Source organism: Heloderma suspectum, chromosome 2 (assembly GCF_057233095.1).
Source record: "Heloderma suspectum isolate Gila_16-S chromosome 2, 16-S_ref, whole genome shotgun sequence".
Taxonomy (NCBI): domain Eukaryota; kingdom Metazoa; phylum Chordata; class Lepidosauria; order Squamata; family Helodermatidae; genus Heloderma; species Heloderma suspectum.
In genome coordinates, this window is record NC_139459.1 from 259608313 (window position 1) to 259627916 (window position 19604).

Genomic DNA, 19604 nt, shown 5'->3' on the forward strand with positions numbered 1-19604 from the left:
CGTTTCCCCCTCCCCCCAACACAGCAGTTAGGCTTGAAAAAAGCTCCCTGTTGGAACCAGTGGGACACTTTTTCCAAGTCTCATTGGCAGGGGGTTATCTTCATGGAAATGGCAGTGGATGGGATGGGGCGTGTTGGATTAATCCTTTGCCCGCAGCTGCCATCACCCTGATTATCATGGGAGGCTGCCTTGGGAGAGACAAGCTTCTTTTCTTCCCCAAATCTTTTTTCCTTCTGTCCTGAGGAAGCAGCTTCCGTTTCTCAGTACACAGCATGGAAAGGCAGCGGGCTGCCGAGGGAGGAGTGGTGCTCCCCCGGCAACTCATTGGGGAGTGGGGCAGAAAAGGCAGGCTGGACAGGGAGGCTCTGTGGGCTCGATTTGGGCAGCAGGCCACCAGTTCCCCACCCCTGCTGTACGGGAATATTACCCTGAACTGGAGATCTGTAAGAAACTCTTTAACATACCTTTTAATATTTATGGCTGAGGGCATTTTGTACTAGATAAATGATTTTTCAGTCATGAATTAATATCTAGTATGTTTAAGTATTATTCATAATGTCATTGATGTCACAAATTTTAAATAGTATCTTCTACTTTTTTATAACCAGATTGCTGAACTGAAAAGGGGTGCTGAAATAATCGTTTGCACACCTGGCCGTATGATTGATATGTTAGCAGCTAATAATGGTAAGAAGAGACTTTTTCAATTAATGATATACATGTGAAATAAAGTTGAAAGGGTTATTCTCCCCCCCCCCCCCATGGACTTCTGGGATGAATTTATCTGTTGAAGCTGTGATATCTAATGTGGCGTATAGTAATAAAAGTGGCTCTTTTCAGTACTTTTTGATGTAGGTCTCAAAGATGTTTGAAAGACAGTTGAATAATGTCTTAGAATAATTACATGCATTTTGGATTTATACCTCAACTTCAGAATTGGCCTACTTAGGATAACTGTTTATTTCTATCACTTATTTTAAAGTCATGCTGCCTGTCTGGTGCTTGTTGAAATTGATGCAATATAACAATATACTTTTTGTCCAAAGATATTTAGTTCTAGATTTCTAAATTGAGGTAAACACACTATTTTCAACTTTAAAAATGGAAACTTCTCTCATAACTAAAAGTTTTCCTACTTAGTACAAATTAATAACCTAAACTGAGATATTGCAGCTTTAAAATGTTTTTCTACTGCAGTGTTGCATGCTTGTCAGATAATGTTTGATGATTTGTTTAAATATTGTACTTCAAAACCTCTACTAAACTGTTGACATTTGACTTCTGTGGAAAAAGTCCCTCCAAGAATTATAGAACTGGGCTTCCAAGACTAAGCCATCAAAGGTAGGTACATGAATGCTGTTCCAAGTAACCTACCACTTCTAAGAGCTGAAAAAATAATTAAAACGTTGCCAATTTAAATTTTTGAGTATTAGGATATTAACATGCTGCATATACAAATTTAGAGCTGAAGAAGAGAAAATAGCTTATATTCACCTTGAATTAGTGACCATGAACTGCGTTAAAACAGCTTTATTTTTAAATTATTTTTTAAAAAGCTATCATGTGTTGCTGCAGTCAGGTCTAACCCAAGCCAGCTTCCAACTGATAACTGGTAGCTGAGGTGAAATTCAGTCCTTCTGTATATTCACTTAAGTAGAATGGAAGTGACTTGTGCCTTGGGAGTCTGCAGAATTAGAGCATCACCTGGAAGGAAGGCCATGACAGAGCGCATCTCCTAGTCTGTGCTGTAGAGGAATTTCATTGTTTCCTTAGGCTACAGTGTATCTCTGAACTTCCTGTTTCTGCTCTCCTCAGATTCAGAGGGGGTTGGGGAGGGTTTGTTTTCGGTCTTCTCTAGAGTCCCTTTATGAACTAGAGTGATAGAAATGCTGCCAGTGCTAGCATTTAAAAAGATCCCTTAAGCCTTGTTTAAGCCCTATATTACATTTTCGTAATTCTTCCCCAGTGTTGACACTTCAAGGCTTCACAGGTTAAATCCTCAAAGTGCTCTCTTCTAATTCCAAATTAGATCCCAAGAGAAAAGCACTTCCCTATATGTGTGGCATATACCTCTATGCATTCTCCTGATTCCCTCCTGCCATCTTAGTTGCCAGCACACTGCTTCCTGAGCACCTGAAGTGCGGCACAGAGGCCATGAGGTGCTGCAGCTGGGGGGCTGGATCAGTGACACACCCAGTGTGCGTGGAAGTGCTTTCTGCTTCCGTGTTGGGATTTTTGCATCCAAGACATCGGGCCTGGTCGGACGATGCAGCAAGCCGTGGTTAAAGAAGCCATCGGTTATTCAGGAGGGAGCACGCTGGCTCCTGACCACCTGCCCACTCCTGCTGCACCATCACTGGGATGCCTGGTTTTCTATACTGAGTTTTTAAAAAGTTGTAAGCTATGTAGATCTGGAAAACGTTGCTTATAGCATTATATTTATACTAGTTTAGTTGCTGTCTAGAATCTACCAATCAGTGTAAGACATTCTGCTGATGAAATTGGTGCCAAAGCTCTCATTGCCTTCAATGTAGTTAAACTTTCACGTTTTATAAGTACGTTAAATTATCATCTACATGGAAACTTTTGTAAGGCTTCTTCAGTTAGCACTTGAACTTTGCCTTCCACACATGCGCTGTAATCTCTAATATGTTTTTTTCTAGGTGGCGCTTACAGATAATGGCTGATGTGGCTCGTTGCTTCACCTCAGTCTTAGTTTTATGTGTTTTGGTGAGGGCTGTTTTCTGAATTTTACAGGTTTTCTGGCCCTGTACTGGTATACAAAAGAAGAGTTTGACAAAATAATGGGCCTTGTGCATCAGTACACATTTACCAAAATGTTTGTCACTGGACCAAGAGATAAGGCATTTAGTGAATTGTTTTTCTAAAATAAATATAATTTTAAAATGTTTGTTAAAAATATGTACCATTTTATTTACATTTGGTGTTGAGGAAAAATACCCTCTAGATTTATTTTTGTTTCCCTTTGTTTTCTCTCTCCTCTCTGTAGGCCGGGTGACAAATCTTCGGAGAGTGACATACGTTGTCCTTGATGAAGCTGATAGAATGTTTGACATGGGCTTTGAGCCTCAGGTGAGAATGTGAAATTACTGAGCTGCAACAAGCTTATGCTTAAGGCTGAAAAGGTATTTTGAATAAAACAGAATCTCAGTTGAGTTCTGCCCTGTGATGACATCGCTATTGGTGGGTCAGCAGAAGGTGATACTTTCCCAATAACCATCATATAGTGTAGAACATATGTGGTTAATCTGTTACATGGATGCCACAAGTGGCACAGGCATCAACGGACCAGGAATAGGTCAGTCTACAGGCCGCACTAGGCATACGTATGCTTGTGGTGCTGCCTGCTCCTCAGTTCAATAGACTAGATGCACAATTGCACCAAGGCAACAAGAAAGGGGGTGGAGTTTGCATGTGTACTGTATGGAGCTCTAGAAGGCACTAGCTCATACTTTGGACATCTGGCAAACTTACCAGGAAGACTGGCTGGCAATGGTCTGAACACTGACACTTGCAGGAGACTTTCTCTTTTGTAGAACGGGGCGGGCAGGAAATAGCTCCCCAGATCTTTTGGTCTTCAACTCCCAGCATTCCTGACAGTTGACCATGTTGGCAGAGGCTTCTTTGAGTTGAAGTCCAAAACATCTGGAGATCTATCCTTTGCCTATCTCTGCTGTAGAATACAAGAGCCTTGTTTTAAAAATTAAATAATTTGACTTGGAAGATTATGGTGTTAACCCCAACTTTACACTTATAATAGGTTATGCGCATTGTAGACAATGTGAGACCTGATCGCCAGACTGTTATGTTCTCTGCTACCTTCCCTAGAGCCATGGAGGCTTTAGCTCGTCGAATACTAAGTAAGCCGATTGAGGTCCAGGTTGGTGGCAGGAGTGTTGTCTGTTCTGAAGTGGAACAGCATGTGGTAAGTTGCAGAAATGTGCCTTTTGTATCTGCTGCAGTGTTCAAAAGACAGTGTTACGGGCAAAATTAAGTATTCAAGACAGCTTCGCCTCAGGATTATTTTGCAGAAATAGACGTCTAAGATAAATTAATTTTACAAAGTAGCAAACATTGATTATGTTTACCCTTGCCTTGCATGACTTTGAGTAGGCTAATCAAAACACTTTCTGGTGGGAAGATTTTTTTCTTACACCACAATAACACTACTTGTATTGAGAGCTATTCCTACAGTAGGTTGAGCCTATGAGCTGTTGTGCTAGGAAGCTCATATGACGAGCAGAGAGGTCCCTGTGCTAATATGAAGGTGCATATTCCCTTGCACTGAGATAGGGACTGAAACTCTGCCCCAAAACTGCACTTTTGTGCCAGAACTCCTCTGTGGTAGGGTGGAATAAGTTTGATGATGGCTTTCTAAATGGCATCCTGTACTTTTTTATTAGCCATGGAGCCAAGAGCCAGAATTCAAATACTATGAAATTTGTTCTGGAATGGGGCTTTAGACTTATTTTCTTGAACATAAGTCTATGTGTTACATTGCAGATTCTTTTTGAAACAGAGTGGGGTGATATGCTGGGGTGAGATTGGCAGTTCAGAGAAAAGATTCAAAAATTCCACTGGGCTAGCACAAGTCCTTCCATGAATCTGAGCAGCTCCTTGAATTCTGGCTAAAGATAGTGGCACAAGTTTGTTGTACATCCGTAGTGGTAGGGTGACTTTTTTCCAAGGGCTAGAGAAGCAGAGCAGAAACCTGCCCCGCTAGCTAGATGCAGCTGTAGATTATATAGCAAAAACAGTTTGCATTGTACAAATTAAAACAAGATCCATAGGGATGAGATGGTATAGAAATGTATGCTAAAATACTTGGATCAGATTTGTTTATGTTATCAACTGTTGTGTTCCTTTTTACTGTCACTTTAACTGGGAACTAGTTGAAGAAAAATTTGTGTGAGATGCTGTCTCCCTGAACTGAGTTGCTCTTTCAGGTTGTCATAGAGGAGGAGAACAAGTTTTTGAAGTTACTTGAATTACTAGGACATTATCAAGAAAAAGGAGCTGTCATTATATTTGTAGATAAACAAGAACATGCTGATGGATTGCTGAAAGACTTAATGCGAGCTTCTTATCCCTGCCTGTCACTTCATGGAGGTAGTAGACACTCTTCAAGCTGCTTTAAATATTTAACTAGAAAAATAAAGCATGAAGTGTTCCTTAACATCTTATATGTTGTCATTTGCAGGCATTGACCAATATGACAGAGACAGTATAATCAATGATTTTAAGAGTGGAGTGTGCAAACTTCTTGTTGCCACATCTGTAGCAGCCCGAGGTCTTGATGTAAAACATCTTATGCTTGTAATCAACTACAATTGTCCCAATCATTATGAGGATTATGTGCACAGAGCAGGAAGAACTGGACGAGCAGGCAACCAAGTAAATTATATTTTTTAATTAAGTGCTTCAAACTGTAGTCTGATTTAAGATGGCTTATTGCTCGCTGTAGGTGGGAATGTTTGTAGAAGGTGGCAGGTGGATTGACCTTTAAATGAAGGTGATTTTAAATCATTGATCTAAATCAGGTCAACCTTTTTTGCTTGAGTGATGCATTGAGCGCCTGCTGGAGTGGTGGGGGCTGTGCATGTGTGTACATGTGCACATACATGCACAGCTCACACAAACACATAGCACATTCTGTAATACTCCCTCACGCACAACCCCACTGTCAAATTCAGCTCCTGGCCAAGAGAATTTTAGAGGCCTGGCACCTGCTTTGATCAGATAAAATCAAGATTTCCTCCTAGAAATCTCAGTTCTCAACCCATCCAGAAATCCTGGCTCCTATTCCTTCTCCTTCCTCTAATCCACTCTCTTGCTGAAGGATCATGACATCCCACACTGTTACTTGTAACGTTTTCAGAAAAAAAAGAACAGGTTCTATGGTTCCTCCCCTAGAAGCCCCATCCCTAGAGTATCCTAGGAAGCAGGCAGGAGCTCCAAGGATGCTATAGGAATGAGGCTTCTAGGGCATGAACCATAGAGCCTGTTCTTCGAGTGTTTCTCCTTTTTTCTAGAGTTTTCTGCAAGCCTGGGGGGCCAACAGACAGGGCTTGGGGGGCACCTGTGACCCACAGGCCACACTTTTTGCACCCCTGATGTAAGTCACCAAGAAAATAAGTAATTTAAAAAATTGGTTTACATCATGTTTCCCATTCTGAAATTTGTATTTTTTCTGAGCTCCAACAAGCAGAACATGTTGGTTTGCAACTAAATAGAGTAGGAATGCAGTCCTTGGCCTAATTTCAGAAGCCCTCTGCAAACCCTAGATTCACACCTCTGGCAAGAGTGATTTGTCCCTTTAGTTTGCAACTGAATAGAGCCTTTTTGTAGCTGCCTGTGGATGGAAGGAACCCTTCCATCAGCAGAAGACTAATTCTGTTTCCAGCCCTATATGGGTCAATTAAGTTCAGAGTTCTTTTTAAATCAAGTTTTTTTTTAAGTGCAACTTATTATAGCTAAAACAGAGAAATAAAAATCAGATTTTTTAAAATCCAGGGTTTTTGTTAATAAAAATAATTGACTTTTATCCACCCTGGAATGCTGATACTTTATTTAGAAATCTCAGCAATGGAGCTGTGATGCCATGGAAGTCTATGGCTATGTTTTCATTGATTCAAATAGGTGTCAGGAATTTGTCATGGGATTAAGACATAGGCTGATGTCTTATGACTGCTCTTTTTACTTCTCAAAATATTCATGCGGTATATATTTAGTTGTGCCAAAAGAGTTAATTGGGTTCCACACAGCTTGGCAAAGTGCACTGTCTTGAAGTATAATTTCCCTGAAAACTAATCTCACATAATGACTGTTGTCATATTAAAATAGAACTTTGATTAATTTAAACAATGAATCATTACTATGTAATTATGTTAAAACCTTTTTTGTAAAAATGTCAAATTCACTGTGTGTGTGTGTGTATTTTACACACATACACATGCATATGTATAAAACAATTAAGTCATTGAACTTTAATACTGAATTCAAATGATACTTAATATTTTATTAACAGGGATATGCATATACTTTTATAACTGAAGATCAAGCACGGTATGCTGGTGATATAATTAAAGCTTTTGAGTTGTCAGGTACTCCAGTCCCTTCTGAGCTGGAGAAACTTTGGAATGACTTCAAAGATCAGCAGAAGGCTGTAAGTAACCCACCTTCCATTGTTGCCGATTTTAGTGTACATAGTTAAATTCTGATAATGTTTGCACAAGCAGAAAGCAGTTCTTTAATAAATTTCAGTTGGGCACTTTTTTGTTCAATGTGGTTGGATCTGAAGTCCCTTTCTGAAAGCAGAAGGTGTCTTCTTCTGATGGGTGGGCTGTTTACACATTACATTGGAGAGAGAAGTGAAACTAATTCAAATATGTTCTTCTTCTTGCCCAAATGGATGCATTAAAAACTGCAATAGAACCTTCCTGTTACACTGCTATGTGAACTGCTGTGCTAGTAGCTATATTCCTTCTGCTCTGGTTCTTTGGATCCAACAAATAGTTTTAAAGTTCAGAGGCTTTGCTATAGAGTTAGACCTGATAATGTAATGAGAACAGAATGTAAAGGACTGAGGTTGTGGAGTCCTGAGGTGGTAGAATTTGGTCCTTCAGACTGCATGTTTAGTGATAAGATTTTTAATACTTTCCTGAATAAAAATTCCCTACAGGTAGAAATCTAGTACAGAAGGGAGTGCACTGTGCTAGAATATTTCTATCTGATGCACTGTATTTTGTTTTTGTTGTTACTTTGACGATATTTTGTGCATGGGGGAGAACTCAGACATGGCATGAAATTGTAACTTGAGCTGGTGCAAATCACTGTACCACTTCATTCTACAGTATGTATAGATTACACCTCTATCTGTAGGTTGAAAATCATTGTACATAATGGCAGTTTAACTTTTGAACATTTTTTTAAAAAAACAATGCTGGCTTTATTAACAAGCTACCTCATTTTTTAGGCTTTGAGTGTATATGGAAATATCTAAAAAAAATTAAAACAGGCAGGTTTGTTCTGTTATGTGTTCTGTAGGTGCAGACCAATCTCTATTTTAGGGTGGATGTTATTTTTTCATCTGCCTTTAGTGCTTATTTGAGTTTAATATGCATGTTAAATCTGATTTCTCTCCTGTATATGGAATTTTTCTATCTGTATGTGTTTCGGTGCTTATCAGCACTTTTTTAGGACAATCAGCCTCCTCCTTTAAAATGGCAGATTTCTACATTAAAATACCCTATGCAACAAATCTTGAAACTTCCACTAATAAACTTTTTAAAACTTTGTCTTTTAAAAGGGGGGCTTATATATTGGGACTGATTTTTGAGAAGATATTTGTCTTTTAGGAGGGGAAGACAATTAAAAAGAGCAGTGGGTTCTCTGGTAAAGGATTCAAGTTTGATGAAACAGAGGAAGCTTTGGCTAATGAGAGAAAGAAACTACAAAAGGCCGCACTTGGCTTGCAGGATTCAGATGATGAAGATACTGCGGTTGATGTAAGTATTTACAATTGCTTTTTAGTTATGCACTCAGTATATACAAATATGCAAAATTGTGACGTTTTCATGCTCCTGTTCATCTGACTGATATCATAGCAATTTCTTATAGATGTGATTGCAATCTCTTGTCAGCTAAATGTTCTTTTTAATTTACATTCAATTAAACATCTCTCTGGTGGGTTGTATCCAATGTTAGTCCTACTCACAGTATACCCGTTGAAATAAGTTGGACTGAAGTTAGAATAACATTGGATACAACCCAATAAATTGAAATAATTCTGCTTCCAATGAAGGTAATGCATGGTTTTTCAACTTCTGATGATTTTTCTACTACCTTTCATTGAAAGTCATCTTTATTCATCAAAGTGATCATACACTCTAGTATTTGATATTGAAGCCACTCTCATATTAGATTCCTGAATCCTTTTAGATATTGCGTCTTACCTTACATTTCTCTACAATTGAAGTTACACTTATTTTTCTTTTTAGATTGATGAGCAGATTGAAAGCATGTTCAATTCAAAGAAAAGAGTGAAGGACATGGCATCATCTGGCGGGACATCTAATGTTCCTGCCCCAACAGCAGGAAATGCAGAAAAATTAGAAATTGCTAAAAGATTGGCATTGAGAATCAATGCACAGAAAAATCTTGGAGCTGAGGCACAAGTATCAGTCTCTTTTCAATTTAAGGTACAGCAAGCATTTCTAAACTTATATTGAATGTTGTATTTTGTTAACGTCATGCAGTACAATCCTTGCTATCTGGACACTCCAAGAGACATAAACATTACCAATGGAGAAGGAAAAGATACATACATAATTTATACAGGTCTGTGTTAAAACCTGCTCAGCTTGCATTTACATTGACCTGGTTCGCACAGTCACTGTGTCTTAAACAAGAGCCCATGGGTTATTTGAGGGTTGTTCTCCCTTCAACAAGTCATGCTGCCTGGGTTTGGATGATATGACAATTTCCCCCTGGGCAGGTAGTTAGGCAAATGGCACCCAGTGTGTGCTGGCACCCACTGTGGCTTGTTTAAGTCACGGTGATCATGCGAACTGGGCCATAGAGTCCAACTTATGTACTCTTAGAAAAGGAGTACAAATTCCTATTCCTCTTTGTGTATAGTCATATACATGGGGCTACGACAGGAGTGATGATTCTGAATAACCTCTACAAATTTACCCAACCTGTTATGATCTTATTTGAACCTAAGTGAAACTGTATTTGGGCTGATGGCAGGGTGGAGTGGGGAGATACAAGGCATTAGATACCGTGAAAGGAATCTATACATGGGAAGTCCAGATAATTGAAATTTTACTGTGTATCTGTTGGCGATATTTGAAGTGTTATGGGAATGTGACTACTGGTGCAGAAGTTCAAAATACTAGCACCAATAACTGGATTTTTAGCCACCTCTAAGGAAGGTCTACTAAATTTGATTTGCAAATATGCCTCTTGGTTGCAAGGGGATATGTGTATATTTGTGTGCATATTTTTTGCCAGAATGGTCTTTCTGCATGAACAGTTTTTTTGTGTGGATGGTTATTAGTTTTTCAGCATTTCTCTGAAAAGCCTAATCAGTAGCAAAGGGTAGTATCCTATACTGCCACTGCACCTCTGCTTGTTCTGTTGTGCTAGTGAAATGGACCGCTAGCACAACAGGAACTCGTGGTTTCTAAAATAAGCACAGAAATGAGCAGCAACGCTTCTATGAGCTCCACTGACCTGCCCTATTCTGGAAACGACTGTTGCCACTTATTTCCATTTCTTTCAGGAACTGCTAGTTCCTGTTGCACTAACAGTCCATTCTATGACACTGCCCAAAGTTTTTTTCTTCTTAAGTCCTGTTAAGGCTAAACTAGATGTGCTGGGACAGCCATGTGTATTTATGCACGTGTCTGCTACTTTCACATCTGAAGTGGAATGGACATGAAAAGAAGTGCATGGATAAGAGAAGCTAAACCCTCCTCTACCTTGTTTTGTTGTGCTCTATGGTTTCAAAACACTTTTCTCCCCACCCCAGCTTCAGTGGCAGGAAGTGAAGAGAAATATGGTTGAAGGAATGGAATGCGGTGAGATAAGGCAAGGGAGGATTTAGCTTCCCTTACCTGCACATTCCTTTTTTTTTGGTATAAGAATAGGTCACACACCCAATTACATACTTCGGCATACCTGTAGCTGCCTGAGTCAAATTTAGTTTGGCCTGTAGTCAGAGCTGCCTGGTTGATGATGAATGAAGTCTGTTATGAGAACTGCTCCACTGTAAAGGGTCCTATGCATATGAACACAATCATTTCCTTTGCTTAGAAAATGAGATGGCTGCATGTTACCCAAAGAAGAGATACTAAGAAGAGTATATTCCACACACTGATCTGTGTATTGCCATAGCAGTGGTTCCTACCTGAAATGCTAATTCTGGCAGTTCCTCCCCAGCACTGGTCACATGACATGTGGTGTGTCCCAGGTTACGGGTAGTGCATTTCAGATGATGCTATCCATGATTTCAGGCTTTACTTTGAACACCAGGATTGCATGGTTCTGTCAGTAACCGTAACAGGTGTTTTATGTGAGGGATGGTGTGCCTATTTTTTTTAAAACTTGGCTAACTGAAACCCAGGCTTCCTTATACAACTGGCTATCCCTGGATAGTAGCGCCTTTGTTTAACCTCAACCTTTGTTTTGTTTGTGCATTCAGGGGGTAGGGGTGGAGGAGGAGATCTCGCTGAAATAAAAGTTGGCAATTGGGGTTTCCTCTAGCTGATAATGCAAGCCAGGGGTGCAGAACCTCAAGCCCAATCTGGCCATGCCTTCTTCTCCCAGCCACCAATTGTTTGGTGGCTAGGAGATTCTAAAATATTGAAATGTCTCTCCTAAGGCTTAGTTACTGTCAGTAAGAGCTTTAAATTAAAATATGCTGGTATGTTCTGCTATTTTTTTGTTTTGGCCCTGCTGCTTTTGCCTTCTGCCCTGTCCACCACTAGAATTTGATCAAGGGCTTGATCAAAACAGAATTCGGCCCTCGGTCTGAAACAGGTTCTGCATCCTTGATATAAATAGTATGGTTATTCACAGAGGCTTGGATTCGAACTTCCCATGAGGAGAACTCCCACTTGTGAGGTATTCTCATTTGCGTAATGGGGGTGGGTGGGGAGAGAGATTTTTGTGAACTCCCCTTCCATCCTGCACCTTCTGAAAATTATCTTTGAGAAAACCCTCTCTAAATTCTGGTCTGTGTAGTAAACAAGCCTTGTGCTTCTCATTTGTGCATATAGGGTTTAGAATTTATATATGCACACAGTTTATAAAAACAATATATAAATTTTGGCCAAATTCTTCTTATACTGCTTTGTTCTGTGGTATGTTTCTGAAGTTAGATTCTGTTTTATTTTAAATTCCTGATTACAGGATGTGATGCAGCAAGCTACAAATGCTATCCTGAGAGGCGGTACAATTCAGGCTCCAACTGTATCTGCTAAGACCATTGCAGAACAACTGGCTGAGAAGATCAATGCCAAGCTCAATTATGTGCCCATAGAGAAACAAGAGGAAGAGAAACAGGAGGGGGGACAAAATGAATCTTTTAAGAGATATGAAGAAGAATTGGAGATCAATGATTTCCCACAGGCAAGAATATTTTTGTTTGTTTAATAATATAGCACAGGACTTTGGTTGGGATTCTTTGCATACATTGTGTGATCCCCCCCCCCCCGGATTTCTTTGTAGCACAGCTTTTTGCAAGGAAGGGGCCATAACTCAGTGGCAGAGCCCCTGCTTGGCATGCAGAAGGTCCCAGGTTCAATCCCTGCCATCCCCAGGTAGTGCTAGGAAGGAATCCTGCCTGAAACCCTGGGGAGTATTGTTGAAACAAAATTGTGTCAATGGTACTGGGCTAAATGAACCCATGGTCTGGCTCAATATAAGGCAGCTTCCCATGTTCCTAATTGTCATATCTGTTCTCAGCATTATTACAGCTATGTAATCCGTTCCCCTGTAGCCATTTATTTTTCTTCTCAAGCACTCCTTTTGCTATTCCAGTGATCCAAAGAGTGAAACATCACCACTGAACTTGATATTCTTGCACTCCATAAATGTGTTTTCTTCTGTTTTTGTTTGAGTTTTGTATTACTATAATCACACAATAATAATTCTTTGGCATTTTATCAAATAAACATTCTCTCTCTGTAATTCGATAAAGGCACTTCACAAATTCCATTTGGAGACAAATGCACTATTCATATTGATAACTTATACATGAATAAAATCTACAATTTTATCACAGATCTTTTTAAAGGAGATAAAATAAGATTTATTTAAAATATTTTATACCACTTTTTGAGGCAGAGCAAATAAAATATAATTAATTAAAACAGCTGCCTAAAACATTTATAAAATAAAAATGGGAATACATTCATATAAAAGCAGACTGGAACATCCAAGTCTTTAAAGCTCCTTTAAAAACAGGGAGGGAGGGAACTAACTACCATGTGCACATCCTGTGTTATAGAAGAATTCTGGTACATAAAGAAGTGTTTAACTTTTTATTACCCCCAAATGGTATTTCTAGAGAGAAAGATTAGGATTGTTAAATGGTGTTTGTTACACTTCTTATAAAATGTTACAAAGAATCATTTTAAAAACTTTCCAGAAATGAAAACATAAATCACATATATACTCATCCCATTTTTGGTCTTTGATCATTCCGCTGTGCAACTTGTGAAGTCGTTTTGATGATGATGATGTATTACATTTCTATACTGCCCTATACCCGAAGCTCTCGGGGCGGTTTATGGACGTTGAAACATTAAATACAATATAAAAAGTTTAAAAGCTATTTATATAAAAGCACACAGTCCATATACACAAACAACTTTAGAATTGCACTTGACCTTGCAGATTTAATACTCAGTATATTTTCCTTTCCTTTGCCTCTGTCGTTTTGCAGACCGCTAGATGGAAAGTAACATCAAAGGAAGCACTGCACAGAATAAGTGAATATTCCGAAGCTGCCATTACAATCAGAGGAACGTACTTTCCTCCAGGCAAAGAACCCAAGGAGGGAGAACGAAAAATTTACTTGGCTATTGAAAGTGAGTATTGCTGATAATTTCCACTAAAACGCTATCCTTAGTACAGACTAAAAACTGCTGTGGGAAAAAACCACAAGCAGTATCTAAGTTGTCACGAACACTAAATTTTATTGCACCAGCATGAGGGACCTTTAGCACAACGCTAGTAGCATTAGCTGGCACAACAAGATTCCCTGGAAAACATGCCATGCCAGTGAACACTACTGGCGTTTATACTAGAGGTCCCTTATGCTACTGTAACGTAGTTTATGTTAGTGCTCATGTCAACTTGGATACTGCCCCATGACTGCTATCTGGAAAAATATAAAATGTCACATGTGGCACTTTCATACCAAGCTAACACAAGTCAAATGAATGTTGTTCCTGTGAAAAAAGTTTACTAGTTTACGCAGATGTATCTCTTGCTGCTTCCACAAGTGGGAGAGAAAGGTACCCTACCTTTATTCTAGAGGAGTTGAAGCAGCAGGCGATATGTGCTGTAGACCTCAGTGGAATGGGAGAACTGCTTAATGCAGAGATTGGTTGTAGTAATAACTACTTAGAATTGGATCCAGACTTAGTTATACTTCGAAGTTCTACTCTTAAGTATGACTAAGGCAGGATTCAGTGCATAGTCTGTTGTAATTAACACCAACTTTGATACAAGCTAGTGCTCAGGAGAGTCCTTCTCCAACAAGGTGTGGAAAACCTGCAATTGTGTGCCAGTTTACATATTTCCTAATTTGTGTGCTGAAAAATTTGGTATTGGGCCTGGGCACCTGTGCCGTCAAAGGCCACTGTCAACCAGAACCTCCAAAATTACTGCCACGAAAAAAGGAAGGCACACGCTCAGCAAACTCCCTGCTCCCCCGGGTTAAGCTGTTGATGATGTTTAAGGGGAAGGGTCCAGTTACAGTGGTTACTGAGCACACCCATGGAGTACAAACAATCAATGCTTATGAAGTCAGATTTGGAGCCTATTTACCTGTCAGCCTACCACAAAACACTTTGCCCATCAGTCTAGTAGGCAACATCAGGCCAGTCCACCTAGCCCTTCAGCCAGCCAGCAGCTTGTTTGTTTTTCCTCACTTCTTTGACTTGTGAGACCACGGTGTGGTTTCCATACTTCCTTCTGGACTCAGAACAAATTGTGGGGAGAAAGGTGTTCCTTATTTTTCCTTCCTGCAGTCCTGAAAGATATAGAGAGGTGGCTAACAGTCTGTTTACTCAGAAATACGTTCTTTAGAGTTCAGTGGGGTTTCTACCCAAGTAGCAGCCTGATCTGATTGGGCTGTAAGTGTTTCACAGGATCACAGCCTGAGAGTGAGAGCTATGAAGTCATGAATTTACTAACTCAGCCTTCCCCAGCCTGGTGCCCTCCAGATGGTGTGGACTTCAACCCCCGTCAGCCTCAGCCAATGTGGCTAATAGTCAGGAATGCTGAGCGTTGTAGTCCAAAACATCTGGAAGGCACCAGGTTGGGAAAGACTGTATTAAGTGGTATTAGACAAGCAAGCCTTTGTCTCAAGTCTCTGACCTGCAATAACATGGCAATACTGATCTACCTTGCTGGGTTGTTGTAAGGATTGCTGAGATAATGTAAATTGATGTGGTTAAAGGAGGAGAGGTCAGTACTACAGCTAAAGGGGAACCGGTAATAATCTCCTGCCCCAGAGCTTACAAACCTTGGAGCTAGCTCAGAGGTTCATGAGGAGACTTCCAATGATACGGAGAGTTCCTGCTCCAATATTCGAGGACTCCAAGAACATCTAGCCTAGGAGTGGGAACTCTCCACATCATTATAACATTAATTTCATAATCACTGTACTGGAACCTTTAAGCAATGCAAAAGGCACATGAGAAAATGTTTTACATTACTGTCCTAGATAGTATAAAGGCACAGTTTAGGTGGAAAATCAGTGTACATTTATGGTTTCATCAACCATTTAATATGAATTTCTGTTTAAGAAATATCTAAAATACCAATAACATAACTTAATATAATCATTGCTCTAAATATATCATTTACATTGTGATTTATATTTCCTTGCTTTCAGTCACTCCATCATGATGCAGAATAAGGTGCTTTGAATTATGTGATACGATGGAGAATGTTTATTAATTATAGAACTTAAAATATACATTATATGAATTTTTGAAATCTCTTCATGGCTACCAACGTACTGTAGTTGTCCCCTGTATTGTTTGCTTCATCACTGTGCTTCATAGATAGACTTAGATGTTGTTTGTTTTCCTTTCTGCTCCTAGGTGCCAATGAATTGGCTGTGCAGAAAGCAAAGGCAGAAATCACAAGGCTTATCAAAGAAGAGCTCATCAGATTGGTAGGTGAAATATTATTTCATACTTTCTGTAAAAACTTTCAGGTATTTGATGGCATTACAGTAGGGGTGGGGAACTGTTTAGCTTCTGGCTCAGCGCGGGGGGGGGGGCAGCGGCGGCAGATAATATCAGGGAGTAGGCCCTCCCTTCAGAAGCAGAGCACTCTCCCTACAACCTTACCCCCTGACATCATCCATTTCTTTGTGCAGAGAAAGGTGGAAGCAATAGTACTTGCCTCTCTCTCTGCACGGAGAAATGAGCAGTTGCTTCTGACCCTGTCTCTTTGCATAGAGGATCTCTGTACAGAGAGAGGCGTGACCTTCATCTGCTCCATACCTTCCCCTGTTAGGGAGGTTGCGGGGTGGGCAAAGCACATAATGCACTGCTCCCCCTCTCATTTGGGAGGGGAGTGTCGAACTAAGTAAAGATAATCCCCATTGTCTCTGATCTGATCAGAGAGAAGAGCGCCAGGTCCCCTCCACACTACTTGCCCTCCCACTTGGGAAGGGGAGAGGGGTGCAGCAGAATCCCTGCTGATATCTCTGGAGCAGTCAACCCAGACTTTCTGGTTAGCCTGTTTCAGCAACAAGTAAAGGCAGAATACCAAGCAGATCCAATTACAGATTTGAGGTAACAGTGAGGATTTTTCTCCCCACCGTGTTCTGAAGCTCCCAGTAGCCTCCAGGGGGTGGGCATGGGGAGGGGCTTCACCCGTGGGCTGGATGGGCTGGCCTGGCTGACCAAATTGGCCTGCAAGCTAGAGGTTCCCCATCCCGGCATTACAGCATAAATCTGCTGGGGGTGGGAGCTGGGAGGCTGATGGATCCTACACACCCCACAGCACCTCCCTCCCAGCTCACCTGTGCACAACCCGTTGCTCCTCATAACTCGTTGCATCTTTACCCATGGTTGGAGCTCCAGCCTCCGGTGAGGAGGCTGCTGCGAGTCTTTCCACAGGAGCTGGGAGGGGGTGGGTGATCAAGGGGAGAAAATCCCTGTTTGGATTTCTGCCAAACCCACCAAAGTCAGAGCTCTAGCTACAGCCTCAGTGGGTGGGGAATGGGCCATATCCTATGATCCCTGGGATGTTCTCCCATGGACCATAGGATTGCTTTGCGCAGCGGCTTAATGCCAAAAATCCAGAATTACTGGAGCAGTCAATCCAGACTTTCTGGTTAGCCTGTTTTACCAACAAATGAAGGTAGAATACTGAGCAGATTCTGTTATAGGATACTTTTTTAAAGGCATTAACAAATGTATTTATCTTTTCACAATGAGAAATGCTGGTGGGGAGGGATGTGTGCTTCTTTTGAAATATTTCTTACCTTCCCATGAAAGTAGAGTAAATTTTCTTTCCCCTATAGGCAGATGGCTTTCTTTTTCAGTTTAATTGTTCTGCTCATTAATGTCTGTTTTTCTACTACTGGTTTTGGGGATTTTTCGTTTACCCCATGATGAGCTGACTTCTGATACCTGGGTTCACAGAGTTAAATATTGAGCTTTCCATTCTATATCTTTTAACATAAGACATTCCTCTTTAGTTACAGTTTTATAGGTTGGATCCAGAGTTGACCTTTCAGACAGAAGGGCTCCTTCTTTTGGCGGAGGAAATCAGGATCCAAAGGAGCCTCCCTACTGGAAAAAGGGGACAGGATGGCAGTTTTTTGCCTCTTCCTCCTTTGCCCTGCAGTCCCCCAGTCCACATCACACACTGGGCCAGTTTGCATGGTTGCCACAGCCCACCGTGCTTTATTTTAGCCATGGTGGGTTGCAGTGCATGCTGGTGGCCATTGTAAATATTTAAGCCATGGCAGGCAGTCACCTTGGCTTATGATGTGCGAACCCAGCACAGGGTGGGTTGCTGCCATGGTTAACAAACCACCCACAACCCCAAAACAGCCCCTGGGTTTTGGAGAGTCTTCTAGCCATCTAGAGCAGATTTTCAAGGTCATAGAGGGCTTCAAGTGGAGGGAGAGTCAACGAAAATTGCATCCCTCCCCTTCCATGCACGGGATCATCCAGTTCACGAATTTTTGCCTCCTGCAACTTTGGATCCAATCCATATTCTTCAATAGCTGTTTTTATAGTTCTGTTAGCTTATGAAGTACATTATCAACTACATGTTCTCTTTTGTTTTCTTACAGCAAAATTCATACCAGCCAACCAACAAAGGAAGATACAAAGTTTTATAAATATTTGGAGTAAATCTGCCACTTTCTCATTTGTGAAACTTGGTCATTTCTGTTTGTCTTTACTGTTTACACTGCTTATTTGTAAATTACATTTTTTAATATTGTCATGCTGAATTTTTTTAAAGCTCAACATCACCTTGTCAGGGGATTGCTTTCAGATCATAGGACAAGTTTCAGGAGGACATGATTAAACTTCATTTGTATGCTTTCTCTTCTAAACATACTGAATAAAACTAGTTATAACTATCCTGAAAGAATGTATTATAATCTCAGTTTAAAAAATCTTAGCCAGAGTTTGGAAGGTATAGTACTTCCAAGCTCATGTTTTGGAGTAATCAAAGAAATGCTTTAAAATGAAGGCTAAATGTTCCTCCCTCATCAGTTAGAAAAACCTTTTCCCCTCCCCTCTTCCCATTCGCTGTAAGAGTTTTGAGAGCTTTCTGATCTTCTAAAACCATATAGATGGACTAGAAACCTTGAAGACTTAAACTCTTAATGGACTTCAGCACATGGATAACAATAAAAAGTTATGTTTGTTTATTTTTCTGCAAAATGAGAAATTTGGAAGATTCAAAGCAGCTTTCTATAAATGTTTAATGATAGATTTAGCCAAATAATATGAATTTATTATTTAATGAGAGAATGCACTTCCATAATATGAGACCATTTTCATCAGGGAAGTACAGAGTTAGTCAAGCTCGTGTGTGTGTGTGTGTGTGTGTGCGTGTGCATGTAAGTAACATACATATATATTCTTTATTTCTCCCCAAGGCTTTCTTTTTTGTGTGTGCATACAAGAAAATAATTAATTGGTCAGCCACCTCCAGTGTTGGTGACTATTGTTTTGGAATATGGTAGCCTATTTGTCAATCTCTGTCTGGGGTGTACATTGACTGAGAATTCAGTCTCATTTGTTCTCAGATTGCAGGCTAACTTTGCCTGGTTCCCACCTTTCATCCATTCCTACATGAAAATGTAAGTGATAACTTTTTTCACTTCCTTGTAATTTTAGTTTTAATATTATTCTATCGCTGGTGGTAACTGTATACAAACAATTGCAGTGATGATTAGAGCTGAAAATTGTACATTTCGGAAATGTCTTCTGAGGGGAGTGATGCTATGGGGCAAAATCTTGTTTAATATGTCACATATACATTGATCTAGGGGTGGGAAACTTGTATGCAAAAACTTCTGAAGGGCCATGACTCCTAACATACCTCACCCATAGCTATGTTTGCTCAGGCTGATGGGAGTTGTAGGCCAAAACAAATTGAGGGCCACAAGTTGTCCACCCATGAATAAATGGAGCTCTAAATTCAAGAAACTTACAGAACAATCCTATGGAGGTCAGTGGGTGGGGAGGGGAGGGACAGTCTATGGTGCAGGAACTGCTGGCCAGGTCAGAAGGTTTGGGGCAGCTTTTTTTTTTCTTGGTAGTTTATTTTTCCCCCTTTCCCTCCTATTGGTTCCA

At 40.3% G+C, this 19604-nt stretch overlaps 1 protein-coding gene across 2 annotated transcripts in view; it reads left to right on the forward strand.

Moving 5' to 3' along the window:
• DDX46 (DEAD-box helicase 46) overlaps positions 1–19218 on the forward strand; it is a 40531-nt gene extending 21313 nt beyond the window's left edge. For both annotated transcript variants that reach the window (XM_084838925.1, XM_084838927.1), the window contains exons 13-24: positions 609–687; positions 3011–3093; positions 3782–3946; positions 4968–5130; positions 5222–5415; positions 7049–7186; positions 8379–8528; positions 9021–9221; positions 11941–12159; positions 13478–13622; positions 15870–15943; positions 18086–19218. In XM_084838925.1, the coding sequence (XP_084695051.1) occupies positions 609–687; positions 3011–3093; positions 3782–3946; positions 4968–5130; positions 5222–5415; positions 7049–7186; positions 8379–8528; positions 9021–9221; positions 11941–12159; positions 13478–13622; positions 15870–15943; positions 18086–18133 (1659 nt within the window). In that variant the 3' untranslated portion in view covers positions 18134–19218. The remainder of the gene's footprint in view (positions 1–608; positions 688–3010; positions 3094–3781; positions 3947–4967; positions 5131–5221; positions 5416–7048; positions 7187–8378; positions 8529–9020; positions 9222–11940; positions 12160–13477; positions 13623–15869; positions 15944–18085) is intronic.
• Positions 19219–19604: the final 386 nt, after the last annotated feature.